The following is a 25,259-nucleotide window of genomic DNA, read 5'->3' as shown; positions in this document are numbered from 1 at the left end:
CTTCTTTACCTGCCTGAGAAGGTTACTTCTGCATACCCATCTCCCGGCAACCTGGAATTGAGCTATTCACTTTAGGGGGGGAGGCAGGACCTGGTTACTGTCTGATTTCTCCTGGGTTGACTGTAGGATTGATTTTGCAAACTAATGATACCTAGCTGTTATGCAGAGCATGCAATCCACAGATCTCAAAGCACTTTACCAAGGAAGGGGAGTATGTTTAGCACAGGTGGGGAAACTGAGGCATGACGCAGCAAAGCGACTTGCCTAAATAACCCATTCAAAAAAAGTCAATGTAATTTAAGCAGCGAGATGCCATATTGATGGGCTCTATAGGAGAAGGTAGCCAGAAAGCGAGACAGGCAGGCAGCCTGGCAATCAGTATATAGAATATCAGGGTTGGAAGGGACCTCCGGAGATCATCTAGTCCACCCCCCTGCTCAAAGCATAGCCTCCCTCAGTCCTTGCTCAAGGCACTCACCGTGCCCTTAGGGCTGCAACCTGCTCGGCTGGGTTTGCTGGTGCTGTATCCACACCGGCTGCTCAGCCGCGCGCTGCAGATCGCCAGGGCCCACCCAGGGCGGGGAGCCCATTGTTTTGTGAACGAGAGCAGGCACCTCCCCCCATTGCCTGCTGCTGCCTCTGATTGGCCGGGCAGCGCCGCACGTGTGGCCAGCTGAGGGGCAGCGGGCGGTAGGCACCATGTGAGAGTGCAACAGGCTGGTCCCCTACCCCTCCAGCCTGCTGCTGCGGGCCAACAGGGCTCGGAGGGGGGATCCCTGGGATGCAACCAGCCTCTCGCAAAGTAGCGGGGCCAGCGGAGAGCCGCTCCTCCGGGCCAGGAGCTGCTGTGGTGGCTGCGAGACCGCTCGCTGCAGCAGGTGGGTAAAGAAGCGAAGTTAAATAGGTAGCAAAGGGAGAACGAACGCTGTTCTGCTGCGCTTGGCTCAGTGTAGCAGCTCTGTGAATTTAGCTTCTTGTGGAGGCAAGCGGCATGGTTATCACACACTTTAAAAAAAATGGACAGAGTTTGTGTGCGCCAGTAGCTTGCAATCTCTGAGGGGTTTGTGTGTGGCTCGACTGCACTAGTTACCTGGGGGTGTTGGCATGCATTTCACTCTATTGTAACTGTGTGTGTGCATGAGAGAGAGAGACTAGACTGCAAAAAATATCCAGGGTTTTGTGTGTGTGTGTGTGTGAGAGAGAGAGAGACACTAGATTGCAATACTTCCCTGGGTGTGACTTTTCTATGCTCTCTGAAGAGACCCGTTGAATAGAAAGCGTTTTATACAACACATCACTGATCGCTCAGATCAGGGTGTGAAGCTGGAATGTACTTCTTTGCAGATCCCTAAATAAATTCCTAACTGGAAACAGAGAGAAATCCCACAGACACTGCTGCAATTGTTGGAGAATCTCTGTTGCTGCCCTTATTTTTTTAATTGGAGACACTTTTGTGACAGTACTTAAAGAAATTGCCTTTTAAAGCTGACGTAATAATTCTTGGGGATTTCTGTACAAAATCAAGCAAATGTGAGTGGAGGGCAGAATGAGAAATAAATTAAAGACAAGGTAATTTGTTCTCCATTAGATTTTGCCTGTAATCTGTGCATAATTGGTACTTTTAATATCTGATTTTATTAAATAGTTTATTTGCTTTTACCCTGGGTTGACAAAGCAATGGAGGAACAGTTTCAGTAATACTTATATATTCAGAATGGGATTTAACTGTCAGGTTGTGACTGTGAAGATGCTTGTTAAACAGAAAAGATGTTTTTAAACAGTTAGACATATGTTCAAAAGAGATGGTGATGCCTCATAAAAGAAACATGTAAAATGTATCTGAAGCTGTCTACTTCAGTTTTCCTCCAGATAATATATAAATCTATCGAATGTACAAAAATCTGCTTGCTAAGCAAGCTCTGTTCACACACAAAAACAGAATGTTTCAGTTATGACAAGAGCACAATCTAGATTTAGCTTAAACACACACAAATAGGAATTTCCATCCCAGATCAGACCTGTAGACCATCTGATCCAATATCCTGTCTCCAACAGTGGCCAGTACTGGTTACTTCAAATGACACTGGAAGAAACTCTGTAATGGCCCGTTTAGGTAGGTTGGAAAATCCCACCCTACCTAAATGACTTAGACACCCAAGTGCTACTGGCTCAGTGGGGCTCATGTGCCTTGGACACTTTTAAAAATTCCACTTTTATAGAATAACCTGTCCTCAGGGGAAGTTTCCTCCTAACCTCCACCACTTTCAGGAGGTCTGTCAGACGTATGACTGGCAGACCAGATCTGGCCCCATAGTGTATGTATGCGGCCCACATGACCTAGCCACATTCTCCAGAAACTCAGCTTTCATGTTTAAAAAAAAAGTAATTATCTTTTATGGTTGCAAAGAATACCTTCCAAATGTTAAACCAGTGTAAACTGACAGTGTCTGCTTGAGTCTGCAGAGAGCCTGATAAGATAGCTCTGAGGGGTGTGAACCAACCCACTCCCCATTCATCTAAGTTGACACATCAGCTACAAAGCCCATTCATGGTGCTTCAACATCAGCATTAACCATTCCATGGCAGATCATTCTAGCAGACAGAACAGAAAAAGAGGGTGGGGCGGGGGGGGGACTAAAGCACTAGAAGAGCTGGGAATTGCTGCAGGAACGGAAATGGAAAGGAAGGAGTCACGGAGACTCTCAAAGATGGGAAGAGGGGAAGAAAGAGAAAGAAAGGAGGATGGAAAGGTCAGACCTAGTGGTGGCCTAAAGGGGAGCAGAATGATGCTGAATAGGACAACAAGGAATTGATTAAATTAAAGTTACTACAGGGTTCATATCCTTTCCACACTCTTTGTAAAATCCTTACTTAATGTAAATCTGGGTATTCTCATTATCGATATGGACACCCAGTCCTTTTAGAATCCTGCTAAGCTCTTGGCTTCAAAGATATCTTGTAACACGAGTTTCATGGGCTAATTGTGCCTTTTTAAAAAAACAAACAAACAAAAAAAACCACACTCCTTTTTTGTTTGACTTCTGCTGCCTTTCAGTTTCATTGAATGTGCCCTGGCTCTCGTGTCATGCAAAAGCAAAACACCATCACAGTCAAAGGCTAACCACCCCCCCAGTATTATTTCGGTGTTCAGAAAATCAGAATTTTTTCCCCCTGTTTTATTACTCCTGCTGTACTTTAGCAGCTAAAAGCTCTTGGATTTCCCCTATAGTCCATCTTTCTCTCTTGTGAACAATTTAATGGGTAGAAGAGTGCATTCAATGAGCTGTTTTCAGGATTCATGCTTCCTTCAGTCTCTTGGATACTTTCTTCCAAGACCTGTATTTTTATCCACTTGTTTTTATAGATCACCCTTAACACTGTCCCAAAAGACTTTCCAGAAACTCAGGCAGACACGAAGGAAAAAGATATTCAGACATGCAGGGAAAGCCATGCCCCCTTTCCAGCCAGCATTGCCCACTTTGGTCACTGTTCTGTATCCTTACAGAGCCCCTACACTACATATTATACACATGTATTGCCTTGTTGTATCCTTTCTCTCCAGCCAGTCTTGGCTTCCTTTCTTCCATCATGTTCCCTCACATGCTAGAGGGTCTTCCTCTTCTCATCTGCCTTGCACCCTCATATTCTTCTTTCATATCGAATGCACTTCTTCCAGCAGTCCTTTAATTCATCAGTAATTCTCACAACCCACCTTCCCTCTGCTGTTATCCTGTGTCTTATCTAGCTTAAAGCATGTGTTTTTCAAGGCAGGGAACATCTCCTGTTATGGCCCCAATGCTGCATGGAGTTCTGTGTAGGTACCATAAGGGAACTCACCATTAGTGGTGCCTCCTCCTGGCTATCCTGGGGATGAGCTCTGGCCAGGTATTGAGCCCTTCTCTGGTGGTGTCTCTCCTGGCATATCCTCACTCTAGGAACCGCAACCTCCTCTTCATGATTCCCGGGGATAGTGTATGGTGACCCAGCTGAAGGGGAACAAACTGTCCCAGGCAATTTGCTGTCCCCTGCCTGGTTGGTGCCACATTCCCAGTGTCTGGTAGGGAAACCCAGGCCTGTTCTCTACTCCAGGTTCCAGCTCAGGGGCCTTCTGGTCAGCAGCCAAGGTCTGCATTCCTATTCCTTGCTGCTATTCCCCAGAGCCTTCACCTACCTTCTTGGCTTCCCCTCTCTCTGAGTTTGCCAGCCTCCCAACTCCCTCCACTCAGCGAGTGACTGCATCCTACTTCCCAGTAGCCTCCTTCTGTTGCTAGCTAACTGGCTTTATATAGGCCCCACCTGTGGAGTTAATTGGCCTCCCTGGCCACCTTAACCCCTTCCAGTCCTGCGTGGGGTGTATACTACATCACAGTAGGCATGGGGCAGAGCTCCTTGCAGCATTTGGGTGCATAGTCGTAGAGCAGCAAGCAAATATAAGGTGCTATCACAGAGATTTTTATTACTGATAAACAGTTCTGGGAGGTGGGGAGGAGGGTAAGTCAGTGCCCTGTGCTTATGCTGCATTGAAAGGATAGTGTATACAATGGGCAAGAAATATCATCCTCTGGGAACAACACAGAACTTGGGTATTGGGGTATCCCCCAGCACTGGCAGACAGCAGTAGAAATACAAGACTGTGGGTTTGGTCAGTTTGGTGAAAGGGTCAGAAACACCAGCCAATAAATTCCCCTCCCTCGACCCAGCTAGGGGCAACATTTATTGGAAACAAAAGGGAGGCAAAGCTTTAGAATTCTTGCTTTCCACAGGCGTTTATTGATTGTATTTGAGATTTACAGCCTCTGTGTGGGATCACATTTCTCCTTAACATTTTTTACTGAGTTTAGTGGGTGGTGAAAGATGCCAAATTGGCAGGCCTGACCCAGTCACCTGCTTATCCTCTTAGCAGAGATAGCACAATGTAAACTTCCCCCACAAACTGCTCTCACATGGTGCTTCATGGTTGAAATAGAAGGACCTCCTGGAAGGGAGAATTATCTATAGAGACTGGCCCTTTGAATTCACTAAACTCACCACCCATTATACCTGCATGTCTAACTTGGTATATTGTGGCTGGGGCACTGGATCATTCAGTGAGTGTACAAATTGCTCACTCTACTGCCTCTTACTAGACCACCTGAAAAAAATAGAGGGCTATAGTGAGTGTGTGTGTGTGAGAGAGAGAGAGAGAGAGAATGTTTCCCCACTTACAAACCTTTGAGCAGCTTCAAACAGCTACTATGTTTTAAAAAAGAAAAATCAACCTGCCAAAGTGTTTCCTTCTTTGCAGGTTACCCTGGCACAACAGTGACAATAGTTAGGTGACATGTTTAAAGTATGCGGCCTTGGTCTTTGTCCCAGTAGAAAGCCAGAAATCTCTCTTGTCCAACAGTTTAAGGCTAAGCCCCAGAAGCTTGTGAGGTATACAATCCTTAAAAGTGTGTGATTCAAAGCTATTTTAGGAATTTTTCAAAGGTTTCCTTTCCCTCTGAGGCCTGTTGAGTTGCACTTACAATAGTGAAGGCATCTGGTTTCACAGGCAGAGGGATATGCAAAATAACATTGGTGCAACTTTTAAGTAGCATGTGTGATGTGTCATTCCATATTCTTTATGAAAATATGTTTATGATATGAATGACATAACTGAGATGTACTTTATGCAAGATGGGTCATGTGATCTTGGGTCACATGAAGATGGGTCATGTGAAGATGGGTCATGTGAGATGTACTTTATGCAACATGGGTCCTATCATTGGAAAGGTTATGGTTTACTGAATACAATTATCCTATTTGTATGCATGTGCCATTTCTGTATCTGAAATTAGGAATATTGACGATGTATCTGTATTTCAACTATGCTACTGTGGGTGACACCCACTGCCAACGCTTCAGGTACAACAATGGAAAAGCCAAACAGTGCTGATGGCCCATCAACAAGGACACTTAGTCTTCCTGTGAACCTGTGGGTCAGCCTGTGAAGAATGGCTACAGGGGCCCTACAGAGTCAGGTGGTCTTGTCACCTGATACTAAAAAATTACCTGGGACTTCTTGTAACTTTCCACTGTAAGGGAAGTGAGGTCAAACTAGGAAAGAAAGCACTCCTGCCTTATGCAAATCCTATTTAAGTGGGGGGAGTGAGGTAATCCAAGGTTGTTAGTTCTCCCTTGCTACACCACCCAAGATGACTGCTGGAAACAACTAAGACTGAACAGGGGAATAGAATTGGGCCCAGGCTGGAAGAGTGTCTGGCCTGTGAAGAAGATTATTAGAACCACATTTAGGGTGAGAACGTACATGTAACTAATTTCTTTAGTGTATTAAGCTTAGTTTGCATGCTCTGTTTCATTTTCTTAGTAATCTGCCTTGTTCTGTCTGCTACCTCCTTAACTACTTAAAATACACCTGTTATATTTAAAAAAATTATTTCTGGTTTATAATATAACCCAGTTTATGTAATTTCAAATGGGGTGAGGGGAGAGAGAAGTTGTGTACACCCTCCTCCACATTGAGGGGAGAGGGGAATTTCATATAATTTCATTTCATATAATTTGGGGTTTGTACTCCAAGGGAAGTGGACGTCTGAGTGCTGGAGCAAGTCCCTTAAGCTGAGTCTTCCCAGAGCAGATCTGCAGCTGGGTGTGGCCCTGCCTGTGGGTGTGTTAGAGGAGGTTTGAAGAGCCTGGCTCAGCTAGACAGGTAAAAGGGACCCATGCTGGCAGAACAGGTAGACTCAGTGATATCTCAGTGCATCAGGTGACTTCCCAAGGGGTCCAACCCGTCACAGCATGTAACACTTGTTGCTCTCTAATGTGTACATATAGCATATACATAATACATGATGGTGTGATATAGTTAAGTAATTCCTGCTAACAACATCTTTATGCCATACCTCCCCTGTTAGTCAGTAGCATCCAAAAATCTGTATTGCTTTCTGCTAATTGCAGGTCAGTTGCCAGAAATATCTGGATGTACGCTGAGAGGGGGGCTCAGAAGGTATTAGGAGTTACGATTTTGTGTCCAGGCCTCTAGCTGAAAAGATCATTTACCATCAAAAATGAAAGAGAGGAAGCAGAATTCACAGCAATTGTGTGGAAGAGAAAATAGCCTATAATGTTCTTCTGATATAATTCACAGGTTCTGAATACCCTCCGGACAATTATCATGGTTAGATGAAGATAACAGCTATTTGTGCACTTAAGGACAGTCTTGGAAATAGCTGTGCATTTCATTTCAACAGAAAAGAGTAAGGTGGTCAGAAATAAAGAATGAGGATGAACACAACAGTATCTCAGAAGGGCGAAAGAACCATAAGTACAGCTGAGAACAAGAAGAGAAGCTGAAGTGGGAGTAGGACAGTGCCAAATGCTGTCCAAGATTAGCGTTGAGCCGAGAGTTTGTTACAGGTTTGTTTCATGGAATCAGGGATTTTTTTCCACCCTGTCTTAGTGGCTAATGCAATTTTTACCACACGAAAGAGTTATGAGAGCCTGCAGTTCCTCACAATTCCTTTCCACACTGCACATCAGAGTTAAACAAGACCCTACTGCCTTTCTGATTGCACAGGACAATTTATTGTGACTTTTAGCCGCTCTCTAATTTTACATTTTAAAGGCCGGCTTTACTCATGCTAGTCTCATAGAAAAGCAGTGTTGTCAAAGTCAAGCAAACAATCACTAACCACACTTCCTGGAGCTGCAACTTAAACTATGTCTGCCCTTAGCTTAACCCCGTTGGAAACCACAATGACTCGCCCCCTACATCAGTCGCTTCCCTACTTTCCCCAGGTCACAGGAGTTCTGGAGGAGTTTGACCATAGCTCTTCCTTGGCCAACCGCATGTCAATCTACCAGGCAGCCAACAGGACAGCCTTCAACTGGACAGACAGCAGGATTGTTGAGTGGGAGAAGTTTGCTGAGCTGGCCAAGTATGAACCAGAGTCCCAGAAGCCCACAGTGAAAGCTCTTCTAATCGTGGCATACTCAGTTATCATCATCATATCCCTGTTTGGCAACATGCTGGTCTGCCACGTGGTGATCAAGAACAAGAGGACGCACTCAGCCACCAGTCTCTTCATTGTCAACCTGGCAGTGTCCGATATTATGATCACTCTGCTCAACACTCCTTTCACTCTGGTAAGTGCCACAAGCCGTGCTACTATGCCTGCCAAAAACGGAGCCAGACATGGGCTTGGCCATCCAGCACCGTGCTTCATCTGGTGGCTGCACTCACTCGGTGCATGCTTCTGGGGCTAAGAATTGAGCTGGGCACATTCGTGGCCCATAGACAGCAGCTCTTCCAGGGAAGTAAAAGAGGGGTCTTTCCCCCCCCTCACTCCAACTTAGTCTTTCCAAATCCAAAATTAGTTCCAACAACATCACCTCCTAGTCCCTGCCATTGAACCACTAGAGTGCAACAGGGCTTGTATAGACTCCTCCATGGGAATTATTTTCTATGTATTCACAAGTGGGGGTGTGATTTACAGGCTCAACCCTTTAGAAGGCTCTAAACTAGTTGTGAAGCTCCTAGAAGTTACTGTTTAGCAAAATGTCTGGAATTTCAGTCTTAACCTTTACAAAAAGGCTAAGATTTTGTCAGGGATATTTTTAGTAAAAGTCATTGACAGCTCACAAGCAATAAAGAAAAATTCACGGAAGCCGTGGCCTGTCTGTGACTTTTACTAAAAATATCGGTGTCAAAATGTGGTTCTGCGGGGCGGCTAGGAGCTCCCACGGGTTGGGTTTTGGAGATCCAGGGTCCCCCACCACCAATCGCTGAAACATGCAGGGGCCCCCACAGACTGCAGCAGCTGGGCGCTGCTCTTGGGGCCCGTGGCACGCGGGAGCCCAGGGGTTCCCCCCTCACCTCCGAGCTTGGGGGCTCCCACTGCCTGATGCAGCCAGGAGCTCAGGGGTTCCCCTGCCGCAGCTGGAAGCTGGGAGGTTCCCACTCTGTGGCCGGGAACAGTGGGGTACCCCTACCACTTGTGGTGGCTTGGAGCTCCAGGGGCCACCAGAGTCAGTGGGGGTACCCCTTCGGCTCCCGGCCCCTGCAGCTCCCGACCACCGCAGGCTGAAGTTACAGAGGTCGCTGGAAGTCATGGATTCCATGACTTCCATGACCTCCGTGTCTAAGTCGTAGCCTTATTTATAAACAATTACCAAGGAGTTTCAATGTCTAAAGTTGACATAGTTTTCTTGGGCTTCAAAGGAAACCTGCCCCAAGTGACAGAGGGCACCATAAGGCTATGTATATTCTTGAGCTCTCCAGATGCAGTCTCAAGAGCGCCTCTGTTTGTTTTGGCTCAGGTACATTAACCACCGTGCCCTGCTGATGGTTTTGCTGGTTTGTTACATTCCCTGCAGGTTCGGTTTGTGAACAGCACGTGGGCCTTTGGAAAGGCCATGTGTCATATCAGCCGCTTCGTGCAATACTGCTCTCTTCATGTCTCCACACTCACCCTGACAGCCATAGCTCTGGACAGACATCAGGTACAGAATCCCCAGACTGGTGTAAGATTCCTTTGGCACAGGTGCTCCAAACCACAGTGTCCCCTATCTAACCATGGGTAAGCAAAGGGGAGTCCAGAACTGAAATAAAATGGGGTGTCACAAGAGGGGGTGTTACATAGTCAGAGCTGAGAGGGGAGTTTACATAGCATCTGCCTATGTTACTCTGGCCTACAGCCATTGGTGTCAGCCTGTCACTTTTGTGAGCACTACCGTCATTACAAAATGTAGAGAGAAAAACTAGAAACGTGCAAACAATGTCCCTTCCCTGTAGAGAACTTGATCTTCAGACCCTGAAATTCTGCACAAATAATGTCAAAAAATAAAGAGCTCAGTTCACCTTGTGTGAAAATGCAAATTACCCAAGCTGGGTGTGCTCTGTTGGCCCAGTTACCGTGTGAGGCATTTCTTAATTTGATTTATTTAGAATAAACATCCTTTCAAGTGGAGATAATCTTACACAATTGTCACGCTCAATCATGGTTTAAGGTATGACGTAATTTCAAGACAAACCAGAGAAAATTGACTTGAAGGTACTCGTTGGTACCAGCTGTAGAGTTCTACGTTTCAATTTTCTCTAGATCACTCTAATTTGTTAGGCAGTTCTCTAAGTATTCAGTTATTTTTCTTAAAAGCATTGGAACATGTGAAGAGAAGTGTCAGTCACTGAAGGGACTTTTCTTTCCCAGTGAGATGACAGTCATTGTGAAGTCTCCATTGCAGGTTATTCTGAACCCTCTAAAGCAAAGGATGTCGCTCACAAGAGGAATGCTGAGCATTTCTGTTATCTGGCTGATGGCAACCTGCTTCTCCCTGCCCCATGCAATCTATCAGAAGCTTTTCCAATACAACTACCGGTAAGTTGCTCCTTTGCCCCCATGGCACTTTACACAGTCATTTACAAGAATCGTTTCCCGCACTACTGAAATGTAGTTCTACTTCAGGTGGGAAGCTGGGCTGACATTAAGCAGGACAGTTTAGCCCAAGAAGTGACAATCACTGCATCCAGCTGACAATGCACGGGGAGTTTTATATAGACAGAATGGCCCAGATTCTCAAAGGCATTTAGGCACCTAACTATCATGGATTTTAATGGTTGTTAGGTACCTAAATATCTTTGTGATTACCCAAAATGGAGTTTGGTCAACACAGCTGGTCCACTGTGAAACTTGGGGCCTTTGGAACTTTAGTGAGCACAAGTGCTCAGGGCCTTGGTTTTCTATCATCTCTAAAAGACTTAGAGCTACTGTGTGGTTTCTCTCAGCACTAGATTCACTGCTGGAGGGCTGTTTTAGCTAGACGGCAACTGTTTTCCCCATTCGCTTTTTTGTTCATAAACAGGACACCCCTGCCATCCAACAAACCTATATTTTTGTGAGGGAAGGTGAAGGAGGCAGGAATCAAACTATCAAAAACACAGCACACATGTCTGGTACTTATATAGGCAAGGTTTTATATGTCTAAGCCATGCATGGAGCTATCTAGTGTCACTGCGTTACACAATAAAGACTTCCCTCTTTGATCAACAGGAGAGCGAACCTCAGCAAACTGAGCCACTCCTTTACTCAGTGAGCGAGATCATCTCCCTTCAGCATCTTTGGTTTTATTTGTTTGATAAATCTAAACAAGAGGAGCCTCACTGAACACGTTAGGCACCTCTGACAAACACTTAAACACAATACATCAAAATAGAAGCAGCAGCCTCATAACACATGGCGGTGCTTTTTAAGGCAGTCTGGTGATTCTGCAGGACAATAAAACCTTTCTTGTTAATGCCCCTTTGCTTTGGTTATTTTGCTGTAAAGCGGAGGTGAAGAGTGCGGTTTGCTTGGCAAATGTGAAGGGGATCAAGTGAAACTTCCCATTCAGAGGAAGATTCACAAAGTTCCACAAGAAGGTGAAGATTCTGAGGTGGAGTTTGGCATAGCAAAATCCATAAATGTTTCCCTTCTTGCTCCATGGGGGGAGGGGAGGGAGAGTCCAAAGATATCTTGAAATTGGATGCAAGATAGCTAGTTATCTAGTCTGCCATGCGGAAGCTCAGACCCAGCAGTTGTCTCTTCTTAGATAAGCCTTAAACTACTTCTTCTCCCTTTATATGAGATTTCTTCCGACCCCAGTGCCCACAAAGTAGCATGGATCAGTACCAGGAAAAGGCATGTAAATCAAACTCAGGGTGTTACCTGCAACTGAGCCAACACACATGGGCAGAAGCTTTTGAGGACTTGATGTTGGGATCCTAAAGCCACAAAACATTGTATCATGGGGGCAGGATGGGGTGATGGATCCAGGGATCATTGTGCTCTGGGGCAGGGCCAAGATCTTAGGTACTACCTTAGTCCACTATTGACAGCAAGTTTGTGGTGCCAGCTAATGAGACTCTCTTTTCTTAACCAGTAAAGAAAGGTTTCTTCGGGATGGATGCAGCCATGTATGATGCATCAAAACAAACCGGGTTTATTTTTTCCCCATGTTCTCATTCAATACTGCTGGTCAGTAAATATCCAGGAGAACCCCACTGGAGCAAGACAGGATAGATAGTATCACAGCGAGCAGTATTGTCTGCTTGAGATTTCAGTCCCAAGGAGAAGAATGTGGAGGCTAAAATAATCAACATTTGAAAGATTTTCATCTTGCTTACAGAGCCCTCCGACTTATCTGTGCAAAAACCACACAAGATAGCCTTGGCGTTCTTCCTTGGCTCACAGCTACTTCCCTCCTATGAATGGACAGCAAGAGAGAGAGGACACAATGCTGTTACATCAAAATTATTGCATTAAGAATGTTGTCTAGAAAACCTTTAATACAAGAGCCCATTTGTTTTCCCTTGCCTTGCCTCCTAATTTCTCACTCCCTTTTGGGGAGGGAGGAATTCATATTCAAGATGATATGTAGAATTAACACGTAAACAAATTGTCTCGGCCCGCCAGCGGCTTTTCCTGGTGGACCACGGGCCAAAGGTTGCCGATCCCTGCCTTAGGAAATACGTTGAGGTAAGAGGAATGCAAATTCTTCCCCTCTGAAGCCAACCTTTTGAAAATATGCCCTGGGGAGGGAGAGATCCTTTGTATACTTACTACCTGCCTCCGGAAACTCCAGTTCTAAGACTTCTGAACTGTATAAAAAGGGAACTGAATGTGTTATGAGTGGACACGTTGTGTGCTGAAGCTCTGATGAACTTGTAACAACAAGGATGCCCCTAGGGTGGGGTATTAAAAGATGCACTTTCCAGAGCCCAAGAGAAAGTTAGGACAAACTCTAGTAAGCTTATTAGGTCCTTTTATTGGTTTTAAAATGTTTTCTCTGTAATGCTTTGTACTGTAAGAATAAAGTAGGCTTGCTTAGAAAGAACTGTGTGGTAACTTATGTCTGTAGCAATTACAGTGTTATCCATTTCTGAAGAGAAAGCAAGCAGGTGTCCTAAGGCAACCTGTCCATGCTGGGAATGACAGAGTGAAGGCAATGGAACTGTCCAGCCTGTGAAAACACCAGTCAGAAGGGAGAGAGACACTTGTTTCCACTGAAGAGAGACAACACCTGGGGAGCTGGAAGCAGAGAGTGGATGCCCTGGCAGGACCACTGAGGGGGAATCCAAGTGCAGTCATAGGCACTGACTCTGTGGGTGCTCCGGGGCTGGAGCACCCATGGGGAAAAATGGTGGGTGCTGAGCACCCACTGGCAGCCCCCCATCAGCACCTCCCCCTCCCCCCAGCACCTTCTGCCCACTGGCGGGCCCTGCCAATCAGCGCCTCCTGCTCCCTCCCAGTGCCTCCCACCTACCACAATCAGCGGTTTCACAGCATGCAGGAGGCTCGGGGCGGGGAGAGGAGTGAGAACGTGACATGCTCGGGGGAGGGAGGGGCAGGGCTAGGCAGGGGTGGGGCCTTGGGGGGAAGGATGGAGTGGGGGACAGGGCCTGGGGCAGAGCCGGCTGTTGAGTACCCCCCGCACATTGGAAAGTCGGTGCCTGTGAGTGCAATTGCCCTAAACTGTGACAGTCCTTTGTGGCCTTAAATTCTCTGTCTCAAAGTCTGCTTTCTCCATTTACATCTACTTCCTTATTATCAAAAGTTTCCAAGTCCTAAAAATTCAAAATCCTTCTAGCTACACACCTGACATTTGTCAGCTCCCCCTAGGCTTGTAGTCATCCCACATTCACAGCAGTCAGTTCTGGAAGGTCTTCTATTAATGGCATAATAGTCAGTGCAGGAGGTTGACAACAGGATATTAAAGATATTAATCAAACTGTGGAGAATAAAGTTGTCTGACAGGGATTAAGAAGTCTTCAGTGACTGCAGCTGAGTACAGACAGCGGTAGAAAGAAGATGGGCAGAGAGAGACAAAGCAGAAGGGGGGAGAGACAGAAAAAGATGGGTTTAAAACACCCCCAGGAAATAAATGAGTGGATCACCACCTCCCTTAATAGTTCATCAATTCCAGCTACACATACTTATTTTTGGTCTATGGAACGTTCAGTCCCTTCTGGTGGGGGGCACTGAGAAATTGTTTAACTTATATGAATAGATAGTTGCCTATCATACAGGGTTAGGTTAACAGGCAACACCTGTGAGTTTGGGGAAGCATGGGGAGTCATTAGGTGGAGCCCACAGCTTGGGATATTACAGAGACACACTCCTACCTTCTGTTTGTCCCTTTGGGGTTTGTGTGGGGAAGATGAGTAGGAGGCTTGTGTAGCATTCCTGAGAATTGTCTGATGGGGCTTTGTCCTTGCTTCTCTTGTCGACATCCTGCAGGGAACTCTCTTTTCTTTGCAGTTACTTGCTTTATGCTAGCCTTTGTTATCTTGTTTATAAAAAATGGGTCATAAGAGTTTCTCTTTGCCTTATTGAGGGGATGTGAGGACCCATCTCATGCCATGACAAACAAAACTGCCCATTTCTTAGCAACGGCTTCCAAGAGAAGATTTCAGTTTTCGTTAATAGGCCTTTCTTGTTTAGAATAATGCAACACTTCAGGACCACGCCCCCCGACCCAAAAAAAAAAAACCATGTCATTCACTCTTGACAATGGGAATGTGGACCTCAATACAAGGGAGAGTGCATCATGGTGACAAAAAAGCCCATTAGGATGCAAGGACCTGATTTAGTCTAACACTTTTCTGAAATGCTGCTCTCCTTGGCCAGGATAAGAACCTAACAGAATCAGATACCCAATATCTGCCACTTTGTGCGAACACTGGAATGATTGTACTGGAACTGCCCTCCCTTTGTATCATAATTCAACAGACTAATGGCCCATCCAACAGTGGCCAATGCTGGATGCTTCAGAGGAAAGTATAAATGTCCTACTGTGCCAGTACTGTGCTGTGATACCAGCTAGTAATCAGTTTACACCATAGATCACCATGATCACTTTTATCTTAGTGTAAAAGTAGATAGTATGAATATTATTATTGTGCATAATACTAATTTACACATGTATGATACATATACAAACCTGTATTTTAATTAATATGGCCCATGGGCCATATTAATTCTTGGCGTAGCCCCATTAGCCGCTCTGCATCATTTACTTCTTCTGTAAAATGGTGATAATCGTGTTTATCCAGCTTTGCCAAACACTTTGAAAGTGATGGGGAAAGAGGCCTATAGAAGTGCAACATATTCATAAACAGAATTACAATACAGGGATAGTTATATTCATTTAACACAGAGGGGTGATGAGGGTTTGATTAATATCTGCAAAGTGCTTGGAGATCATTGGTTGGAAAGCCTTAGAGAAGTAGCATTTTCTTACTTTTCTTCAGCTCTGCCCAAACATACCACAATCAAAGTTGTACAGCACTCCCCTTCATGTGTGCATGCATACACACTATTTTTACACTTCTGCATACTGCATATTCAGTTTCATAATCTGTCCTCCATGATTAGCCTTTCCCACTCCCCAATTAATATTTATTACTTACAGCACCTGTAAGTGCAAGATGCTTGACAGACAAGTCATGTTTTCTGTCCCAAGTGGCACATACATACAAACAACAGAGGGGGATATGGAGAAGAAGTGTCACAAATACAAAGACTAGGGGTAGTCAAGAATGCATACAAACATCTTGCAGTTACAATGTTACAGTATCTATAAGTAGTCACATCTGTAATTTATTTGTTTTTCTAGTGAGGGGAGGGGTGTTGGAAGTGGGGTGACATGAGGTGGGAAGGTACTTCTTCCCCTTTGAAGGATATTAGTTCCTATGAACCAGGTACTGCCATCCTTCCATCTGGTAGTACTTTACCATGGGAGTAGTCAGATTGATTGTAATGGGGCTGCTTGCATATTAGGGTATGGTTCAGTGTACACAAGGATAGAAGATTTGGGTCCTATGGAAGCCGTGGTGGCAATACTAGTTCTGTGATGTCCACAAGTGCAGCATAAAGGCGATTTATATTGTGGCCTGAAAGTCCCGCACTGGTTTGAGGAAATGCAGGAATTTTCATGAAGGGTTTTGTGGCCACATACTATATAAATACTTTTTTTTGTTTTGAAAGGGAAGCTACTGTCCGGAGTTTGTGTCTTCCTGATTTTCCTGAGCCTGCAGAGCTGGTGTGGAAATACTTGGACCTTTCCACCTTCCTCCTCCTCTACCTCTTGCCCCTTTTGATCATCACCATCACCTACACAAGCCTGGCCAAGAAGCTGTGGCTGCGCAATGCCATTGGGGACATCACCAAGCAGCAATACATCATTCACCACAAGAACAAGAAGAAGAGCATCAAGATGCTGGTGTTGGTTGTGGTGGTCTTTGCTGTCTGCTGGTTCCCACTCAACTGTTATGTAGTGCTCATCTCCAGCCTTGGCATCAAGACCAAAAACTCCATCTACTTTGCTCTGCACTGGTTTGCCATGAGCAGCACTTGCTATAACCCCTTCATCTACTGCTGGCTGAACGAGAGCTTCCGCTCAGAGCTCAAGTCCTTACTCAGCATGTGCCAGAAGGTGCCTCAAACACAGGACAACGTGTTGCCCACTGTGATCATGGCCTATCGAGAGGCATGGATCGAGCAAGCCAGGTACAAGCAGAGGCCTTCCTCACAGAGCATTCGCTCCACCACAAATGTGCAGACAGTCAACACAGATTTGTGAGTTGGAGAGTCAAGGTGAGTTCAAAAGGTTTGGTGGCAAAGGGCTTTATTTATGATGCATCATTCATGTCAATAGGTTGAGAGGGGAGTTTTAGTAGAGGAGCGAAGTATGCCAGGAAATGAGAGATCATGGATATTGTTGATCCAGAGGCATAACGTGAAAAGGGAGATGTGATGGGCTATGCCAGGCCTTCACTGCCCCCTGCTGTGGGTATCACTGGCCTGGCAAACCCCTTTCTAGATAAGCCACTCAGGCTCAGATACTAAGAAGACTTGATCCTCCAGTGGCTTGAAGGGTCAGGCAATGGCCAATCAGGAGCCACCAGGTGAGTTACGGAGGCTTTCCTGCTTTGTTTAAGGGAGAGTGTGGAGTGAAATGGGGACAAAAGAGGAGCTCCTTAGTCTGACTCAAGACTAAACTTGCTCAGTTTTTTCATTCTGTCCTTTTTTATCATTTGTATTGCTCTCCTCTGGACTCTTCAGTATGTTCACATCTTTCCTAAAAGTGTGGCTCCCAGAATTGGACACAGTACTCCAGCTGAGGCCCTCACCAGGACTGAGTAGAGTGGGATAACTACCTCCTGTGTCTTATATACAATACTCCTGGTTACGCCCCCCCAGAATATTAGCCTTTTTCACAACTACATTGCATTGACTCATATTCCATTTGCATCCATTATAACCCCCAGGTCCTTTGCAGCAGTATCACTTCCTAGCCAGTTACTCCCCATTCCTATTTGAAGCAGAATGGTGTTCAGCTCACTGCCACTGACAGATGCCTCCTCAAGCCAGGGGTGACGGATTCTTCCTAAAAGTGGAGGGACCACGAAGCCCTGCCTCCTCTTTCCCTGATGTCTCGCCCCCACGGCCAAGCCAGAGGCCAGAACCAGGGCAGGGAGCTCGGGCCTCTCTACCTGCCTAGAGTGGGGGGGCCCACGAGCAGCCCCCAGTCCAGGTTCCCATTCCCCGGGCCTCCTGCCTAGGGCAGGTGGAGGGTTTGCAGCTCCCCTCAGCTGCACGCATGGCTCTTACCCCACTCTGGTTTCCGGCCTGGCCTGGGGGTGCGGACTTGGGGGCCAATGAGCCACAGCTGAGCCATGATAAGAGCCATGCAGGCAACTGTGGGGAGCTGTAGACCCTCCAACTGCCATGGGATTTTCACTCCCAACTCTTGTGGAAAGTGCATAGGTAGTCTCATAACTGCAAATAGTTAAACGGAATCCAGCAATAAGCTCTGGTGTCAACCTTTTAAGAAAGATGTTGAAATAATAGAAAGAAGAAAATGCAGAGAAGAGCCACAAAAATAATTTGAGGGCAGGAAAAAATGCTTTTCTGTGTGATTCAAGGAGTTCAATCTCTTTACTTTGACAAAAAGAAGAAGAGATGAGCTGATCAGTGTATGAGTACCTTCAGGGGAAGAAACATACTAGGTATTAAAAGGTTCTCTAAAGAAATGCAAGAGAAGGCCAATGGGTAGACGTTAAAGCCAGTTCTACTCAAATTAAAAATAAGGCACAAATATTTAATAGAGAGGGTGATTAATTCTTGGAACAAACTACCAAAGGATGTGGAGATTCTCCGTCTCTTGAAGTCTTCACATCATGTCTGGATGCCTTTTGGGAGCTATGCTTCAGTCAAACGCAAGTTATTGGTCTCAATAATGGATGAATTTCTATGGCCTGTCCTATGCAAGAAGTCAGACTAGATGATCTAATGGCCCTTTCTGGCCTTCACATCTATGAATCCAGCTAACTCTCCCAGTACAACGTTGGCTCTGTATATCTAACAAGAGTAAAAGCAGACAGAACTGATTTTGGCAGCAACGTTAGCAGTGAGCAGGTCCATGGACTGTGGGTCATTATTACATAGCAACTTTTCAGAGTGGAACTGCACTTTAATATTAGGTCCTAGTCTGATTTGTTATCGTTTGGGATTTTTTATAACATTAAATTGAGTGAATGGATTTACATCAGCACTTAAGCTAGAGGTCATGAATGTTTTCTCAGGACTGTAGCATTTATTAACTTAACAGTTATAGGACTCTGTAGCGTTATTGAATGTTACATCATAGTCTCAGTTAAACAACCGAGTTTACAGGAGCACAGCAAGAGTAAGGATTTTATTTTTTCCTTGAAAAGATTAATCTGACTATGCTGAAGCAACCATTAGATAGAGGGAGCTGCAGAGGGAGGAAAGGAGAGGGAGAGTCAGGGTGACAGAGTCAGGAAAGAAGACAAAGATTTAAGAGCATTCAAAAAGAAGGAACATTTTTTTGCCTGTCTGACACCTAGAGGCAGCATGGTTCAGCAGACAGGTCACTGCATCGTGATTCAGGAGACTTAATTTCTATTTCCAGTTCCGCTCGTTGGACAGGCAAGGGACTTCCCCTCTTTATGACTCTGTCTGTCTTGTCTATTTAGACTCCAAGCTCTTTGGGCAGGGACTGTCCCTTGCTATTCATTTATACAGTGCCTTTGTCAATGGGGCCCAGATCTCGACTGGGACCTCGAGGCACTACCATAGTCTATCTAAGTAGCAATAATAAATACAGACATTTTTCTCAGGGCGTGTCTACACCTACCTCCGGAGCGATCGATCCAGCAGGGGTCGATTTATCGTGTCTAGTGAAGACGCGATAAATCAACTGCCGAGCGCTCTCCCTTCGACTCCAGTACTCCATCGGAGCGAGAGGCGCAGGCGCAGTCAATGGGGGAGTGTCAGCAGTCAACTTACCGCAGTGTCTTCACTGCAGTAAGTAGATCTAAGTACGTCATTCATGTAGCTGAAGTTGCGTAACTTAGATTGATCCCCCCCAGTATAGACCAGGCCTCAGTGTACGTAGGGATGAAGGGTAATTTTTTTTATTTGGTGCTGCATACAAATACTTACTGCCTAATGCAGATAAACCCTGCCCAAGGCAATTAAGATCTGTTCCCGAGTCCCTTGGCTCAGAGGAATACATTGTTCTCAGAGAGATATTCTTTTCTTATGTGAACGTCAGTGAAATAAGAATTATTCCAAGAAATACTAAACATTTCAAACTACATTAAGGACTCATTTAGCAGACAACAGAGCAGGAAGACAGGCTGCAGTAAACTAAGTGTCTCACAGCACGAAACTTAGGTTAGCAAATACCAATTCACTTCTGTTAACTACTGAGAATAGGTTTTTGAAGTTTTTATTCAAGGAGGGCGTGCATTAAACTGAAGACTTTCTCTGGCAAACATCCCATTTTACCTAGTATCAATAAGGCAATAATGGGGGAATTATATTGTACCAGGCCAAAAAGTCCAAATCAGTCTGAACTACAGCATCCTCCATGGACACAGCCTTAGCCAGTAATGTATTGTAACCACAGGAGGAGGTAGTATGGTCCAGTGGATAGACAGGGTACATCCCTGGAAGTCAGATGACCTGAGTTTTAATTCAAGCTCTGCCATTGCCCCGTTGCTTGACTTTGGAACTGGAATGTGATAGAGAGCAAACCCCGCAATAAACCAGAGAAATAACAACCTCTAATAAACGAGCTTTAAATTTTTAGCAGCATCAGAGTTGAGCTCATGGCTTGAAAATGTATGGTGGGTCACATGCACCCAGTGAGGATATCAGAAATATTTTTTAAAGGCAATTCTTTTTGGAAGGAGAAGTCTCCCCCTTTAGATTGGGAAAGGGTATGGGACAGAATGAAATATACTGCTAGAAGAGAGGGACAATGCTAACCAAAGACAGATACATAGAATATCTGGAGAGGGCTCAGTTTTCCTGACACTAGTTCATTCTCCAAATCTGGGGACTTTTCTCCTTTTGATTCTTATCTATTTAACCTCTAACCATAGAACAAAAAAGTTATCTTTCTAGTCTGAAATCACACCCTGCAAAACCTATTGTTTGAATCCACTAGCTTGGAGCCTTCAGAGGTCAAATATTATTTGACCAATTTGACAATGTAATCAGCAAAGGAACTTGCTCTAGTGAAGGATAAGCTATGGTAATGGGTGGTTTAAAACTAAAGATGGGGAAAGTAGATGAGGATTCTTCAGGTAATGGAGTGGAAGAGTAAAGCCAGAACTAGAAAACTGATCCCCCCCTTAAGTATTTGACCTAAAGCTTTTCTAAGGCCCCCAAACTGTGTAAATGCCCTCTACTGTCCAGGGAATCCTTTTCCAGTAGCTGATCCATATCATAATCCTCTGATTGGGAATATATTTTATCAAAGGCCTTGAGGCTGTTTAATTCAGCTGATAGTGACAGGGCTCAACATCTGTCTCTTGTTCAATGTTCTTTAAATGGCAGTTCATCTTTGTTCTTCTTAGTAAGTCTGCCTGCTGAATACTCTTAATAAACAGCCTACAAGATTGTATCAGTGAAGTGCCCGGGTTTCAAGTGCAATCTGCTAAATTATAAATCCCGAATGAGAGTTTCATTAGGAAGGGTTATTAAAAAAAGGAGAGTATGGCAGATAGAGGGTGAAGCAGATAATGTTTTTATATTAGCAAAGATAGTTTTGTTCGTTTTACCCTCCCCAAATTAAAGTTCACAGGATGGCCTAACTGCCCAGCTGTGTACAAAATCGATCACACCACAAACTGATCACTTCACTGATCACAATGCAAAGTCGTACCTGAAAACAAAATGGAAGAATATTTTCTCAACATGTCAATAGGCAAAGGGAGGGGCTTTTGCCATATGCTGCAGCAGTAAAATTAGAAGGAACACCTGTAATTTCTCTCAAGTGTGACCTGAAAAAACTCCTTGGAAGGCAAGGTCTAAGAGCACTGGATCCCAGTGGACAACATTGCTTGTACACCACAGAGTCATAAAATTCAAGGCCAAAAGGGACCAGCACATCATATAGTCCAATCTCCTATCTATCACAGGCCACCAACACTGCCCAGCACCTACATGCTAAATCCAAAACGGAAATTAAACCAAGGTATTAAAGCCTTCAGGAGACAAAACCATTATGTGCCACAAACAGAGAATAGGAGGGATTGAGGTGCACCATGCCTACAAATAAAGCACAAAATATTCCTTTATCTTCTGATATGGACACAGCATATACATATTTAGATGGAACAGTGGGTTTCAGCAGATCATAAGCTTTCCCATGATACCTCACATGGCATGCTTTATATGCAGTATCACAGTTATATACAAATGATGAATATGGGGGCTATAGGGCACTCCCCTGGGGTGTAGAGTGTCACAACAGCCAAAAGTCAATGGGAGTTGAGATTTTAACTACCATGTGTGCCTTTGAAAATCTCCCCAAAGCCAATTAATATATGACTATTAAATCTGTTCAGATACCCTTTAAAATAACCCACCAAGATGAGCATCCGCCTAAAGTGGGTAACCTTGGTATCTGAGCACCTTGTTGTAACCGTTATCATTTCTTTCCCCACCCCTCTGTACAGTTTGTTATCCCCCCGATCACATTATATCTACTATGAGATCTAACTTCTTTGGAGCAGGGACCATCACTTTCTATATGTTCTGTAAAAGTTCCTATCATGCTTTGAGGTACTATAAAATAATCATAGCAACAACACTAATATTGACATCTTTCATGTGAAATATAGAACTGGGGATCTGACTAGTTGTGGTTCTTAAAAGAACCACCATATGAGCACTCTTTGTAGGCAATGGGGTGTTGGCCTCAGTCCTCTGATCAAATTCAAATTCCCATGTTTATGTTGCCCCTGCCCTAAAAGTCCTTCTTGTTGTTAAACTACAGAAGTTATTCTTCACTACTCTTGCTTAATACTATTAGGCAATATTGCTGGCATAGAATGGCTTCTGTGGTCCACCCAGAAACAGCTTCCATTTCAGTGAGTAATCCTTATACAGAGTCAATAAAATGACTTGGGATCCTTCCAGCTGAAAAGATTCTATGGGAATGCAAGTTATTCTGTTATCACTGTCAGCTGAAGACATTTGATGGAAGACATTTGATGCCTCTTCTAAATTTATTTTCTTGCCCCCTTTTGATATTCCTTACTCTTTTTGAATTGCTTCATGTTTACTTTTGAAGGAATAACATATCCCTCCTCCTATGAGTGGGTTGTCTACTTTGTTTCCCTCTGGTTTGCCAGCTCTCTGCCATTACACTTGGCCACGTCTTCCCTGGATCTGTTGCCAAGAGCAGCTCTTCTTTAATTGCTGAGATTGCTTCCCTGGATGAGCATATGTTAATCACTGGCTCTGTAAATCATGATAATTACTTTGCTGTCTGTAACGGTAATTATTGATGCCTGGATGAGATTCGGAACTCAACAGGCTTTCCCCATTGCCAGAGGCTTCTGTGTCACTCAAAGGGTTCCCATTAATATAGCAAAGAAAGAAGATACCGATAGCAGCAATTCTCTCACATTAGGTTAATGATAGAATGTGTGACAGAAAAAGGGTATGCCGGCTGGTTTGACTGGCAAAGTCAGAGTGGCAAGAAATTGTATCTACACTAAACTCAACTGCATGGCACTAGACTTATAATAATTTATGTGTCCTTTTTATTGGTCTAAAGTTCTAAAAAGTACATAGAATCTGCCCTTGCTAGAACACAGACTAAGGCCTGAATCAACGAAGTACTTAAAACACATGCCTAACATTTAAGCATATGACTTCAGAGGGACTAATCGTGTGCTTAAGCACTTTACTGAATTGGGGTCTTAAGCCACTTTGTATCAAAAATCAAGATGCTCTACTGTTGGACCCAAAAGTGAATCTCTAAGGCAAGGATTGTCATTTACTGTGCTTGTCTGGCACATAGCAGAATGGGGCTCCAAACTGGCTGGGCTGTAGGCATTACTATATATAAATGTTTCATAATAACAATAATAATCTTCTTTTACTGTTGGTAGCAGTCTGGATATTTTCTTTCAGACTTCCTGTGACTAGAGATGGGGGTGCTGTGGCATTACACCAGGCTCAGAGATGCAAGGCCAGAAGGCATCATTAAGATCATCTAGTCTGGTTTCCTGTATAACACAGGCCATTGAATTTCCCCAAAATAATTTTAAAACATCTCTTATAGAAAAATATTTAAGCTTGATTTTAAAATGGTCAGTGATGGAGACTCCATCATGACCCGTGGTAAGTTGTTCCAGTGGTTAAATACCCTCATTGTTAAAAGTCTGAGTTTGTCTAGCTTCAACTTCCAGCCATTGGATCATGTTATACCTCTCTTTGCTAGATTGATGAGCCCATTATTAAATATTTGTTCCCCTTGTAGGTACTCATAGACTAATCAAGACATCCATTAACCTTCTCTTTGTTAAGCTAAATAGATTGAGCTCTCTGAGTCTATCGCAGTAAGGCAAGTTTTCTAATCCTTCAATCATTCTTGTGACTCTTCTTTGAACTCTCTTCAATTTGTCAACATCCTTCTTTAAGTATGGACACCAGAACAGGACACTGTATTCCAGCAGCCATCACACTAGTGCCAAATACAGGATTCCCCTGTTTATGCATCCATGGATTGCATTAGTCCTTTTAGCCACAGTGTCGACCTGGGAGCCCATGGTCAGCTGATTATCCACCATGATGCCCAAATTTATTTGACAGTCGCTGCTTCTCAGGATAGAGTCCTGGATAGTTATTTCAGGTGGGAAAGATGGAGAGATAAATCCAAGGACTTTCTCTGATCATGATTGCCATTCACTTAGAGTTGGGTGCCCAGTTTTGACCAAGTACAAGTGACCTTCTTGGGCAAGGGACAGAGCTTCTTTCTAGGTGATACAGTGCAATAGGGCATAGACGTTGAGGGAAGCAGGCAGCTCTGTAACATAGCTATCAGGCTTTTCAAATGGAGTTTTGGGGTGGGGGGGAGAGGCATTCGAGGAAATTTGTGTGATCCAGACCTTTTCATGCTCTGTAGATATAGTTTTGAGTTCTTTGACACTTCTCAATGATAAAACATCTAGGCAAATGGGTAATTTGGTGAATTAGTCATTGGCAAGCAAACCCCAGAACCTCCCCTGCTATTCCCCAATTTCACTAGAAGGCAAGCCTGTCACATTGTAGGTTTGGTGAACTGTCTGTTCCAGGGAAAATTTTGGAGCACAGGCTGATGTGAGTCAATATGTGAGGATTCAGGAGATATGTGTCTAATGACCAATTAACAGCGTGCATTTATTAACACTAGCTCAAGCCAAATGAATCTAATGGCCTTCAGCATAATTACTGATGAAGTAGATAATGGGGAATGTGCCACAGAGGATATTTGAATTTCAGAAACAAGTCGTTATATAGTCGCACTACGTAGCAAACAAAGATGCAGGAAAAACACCAGCTAGATAAAGAGAACTCACCATGAATTAGAAATTAGCTGATGAAGGAGACATAATATAGTCATTAATTGTAGCCCTTCAAATGTGAAACAGTACCAAAGGCCTGATTCAAAGCCCACTGATGTCAATGGAAAGATTTTCATTGATTTCAATGGGCTTTGACTCAAGTCCCAAGTATCACAGGGGTCACTATAGGAAACCACACTGAATTTTTCATTAATGATCTAGAAGAAGGTGTAAATGTAACCGTACTTAGAGTTGCTGCCACCAAGATCAAAGGAGGGGAAGCAAACAGACAAGCAGCTCAGAAGCAAACTGCAAAGAGATTGAAACAGTGATTTTGGCCCTTTGCAAACAAATAAATAGGTCCCCT

General features: G+C 44.3%; 1 protein-coding gene across 1 annotated transcript in view; it reads left to right on the top strand.

The window, feature by feature from the left end:
* The first annotated feature begins 686 nt into the window (after positions 1 to 686).
* The window catches only part of LOC140917691 (G-protein coupled receptor 83), a 28,317-nt gene continuing 3,744 nt past the window's right edge, over positions 687 to 25,259 (top strand). The window contains exons 1-5 of the mRNA XM_073361001.2: positions 687 to 878; positions 7,130 to 8,127; positions 9,358 to 9,483; positions 10,225 to 10,358; positions 16,005 to 16,613. Of these exons, the coding sequence (XP_073217102.1) occupies positions 7,702 to 8,127; positions 9,358 to 9,483; positions 10,225 to 10,358; positions 16,005 to 16,599 (1,281 nt within the window). The 5' untranslated portion in view covers positions 687 to 878; positions 7,130 to 7,701 and the 3' untranslated portion in view covers positions 16,600 to 16,613. The remainder of the gene's footprint in view (positions 879 to 7,129; positions 8,128 to 9,357; positions 9,484 to 10,224; positions 10,359 to 16,004; positions 16,614 to 25,259) is intronic.

The sequence above is a fragment of the Lepidochelys kempii genome, chromosome 9, assembly GCF_965140285.1.
Source record: "Lepidochelys kempii isolate rLepKem1 chromosome 9, rLepKem1.hap1, whole genome shotgun sequence".
NCBI lineage: Eukaryota > Metazoa > Chordata > Testudines > Cheloniidae > Lepidochelys > Lepidochelys kempii.
This window is presented reverse-complemented; position numbering and strand designations above follow the sequence as displayed.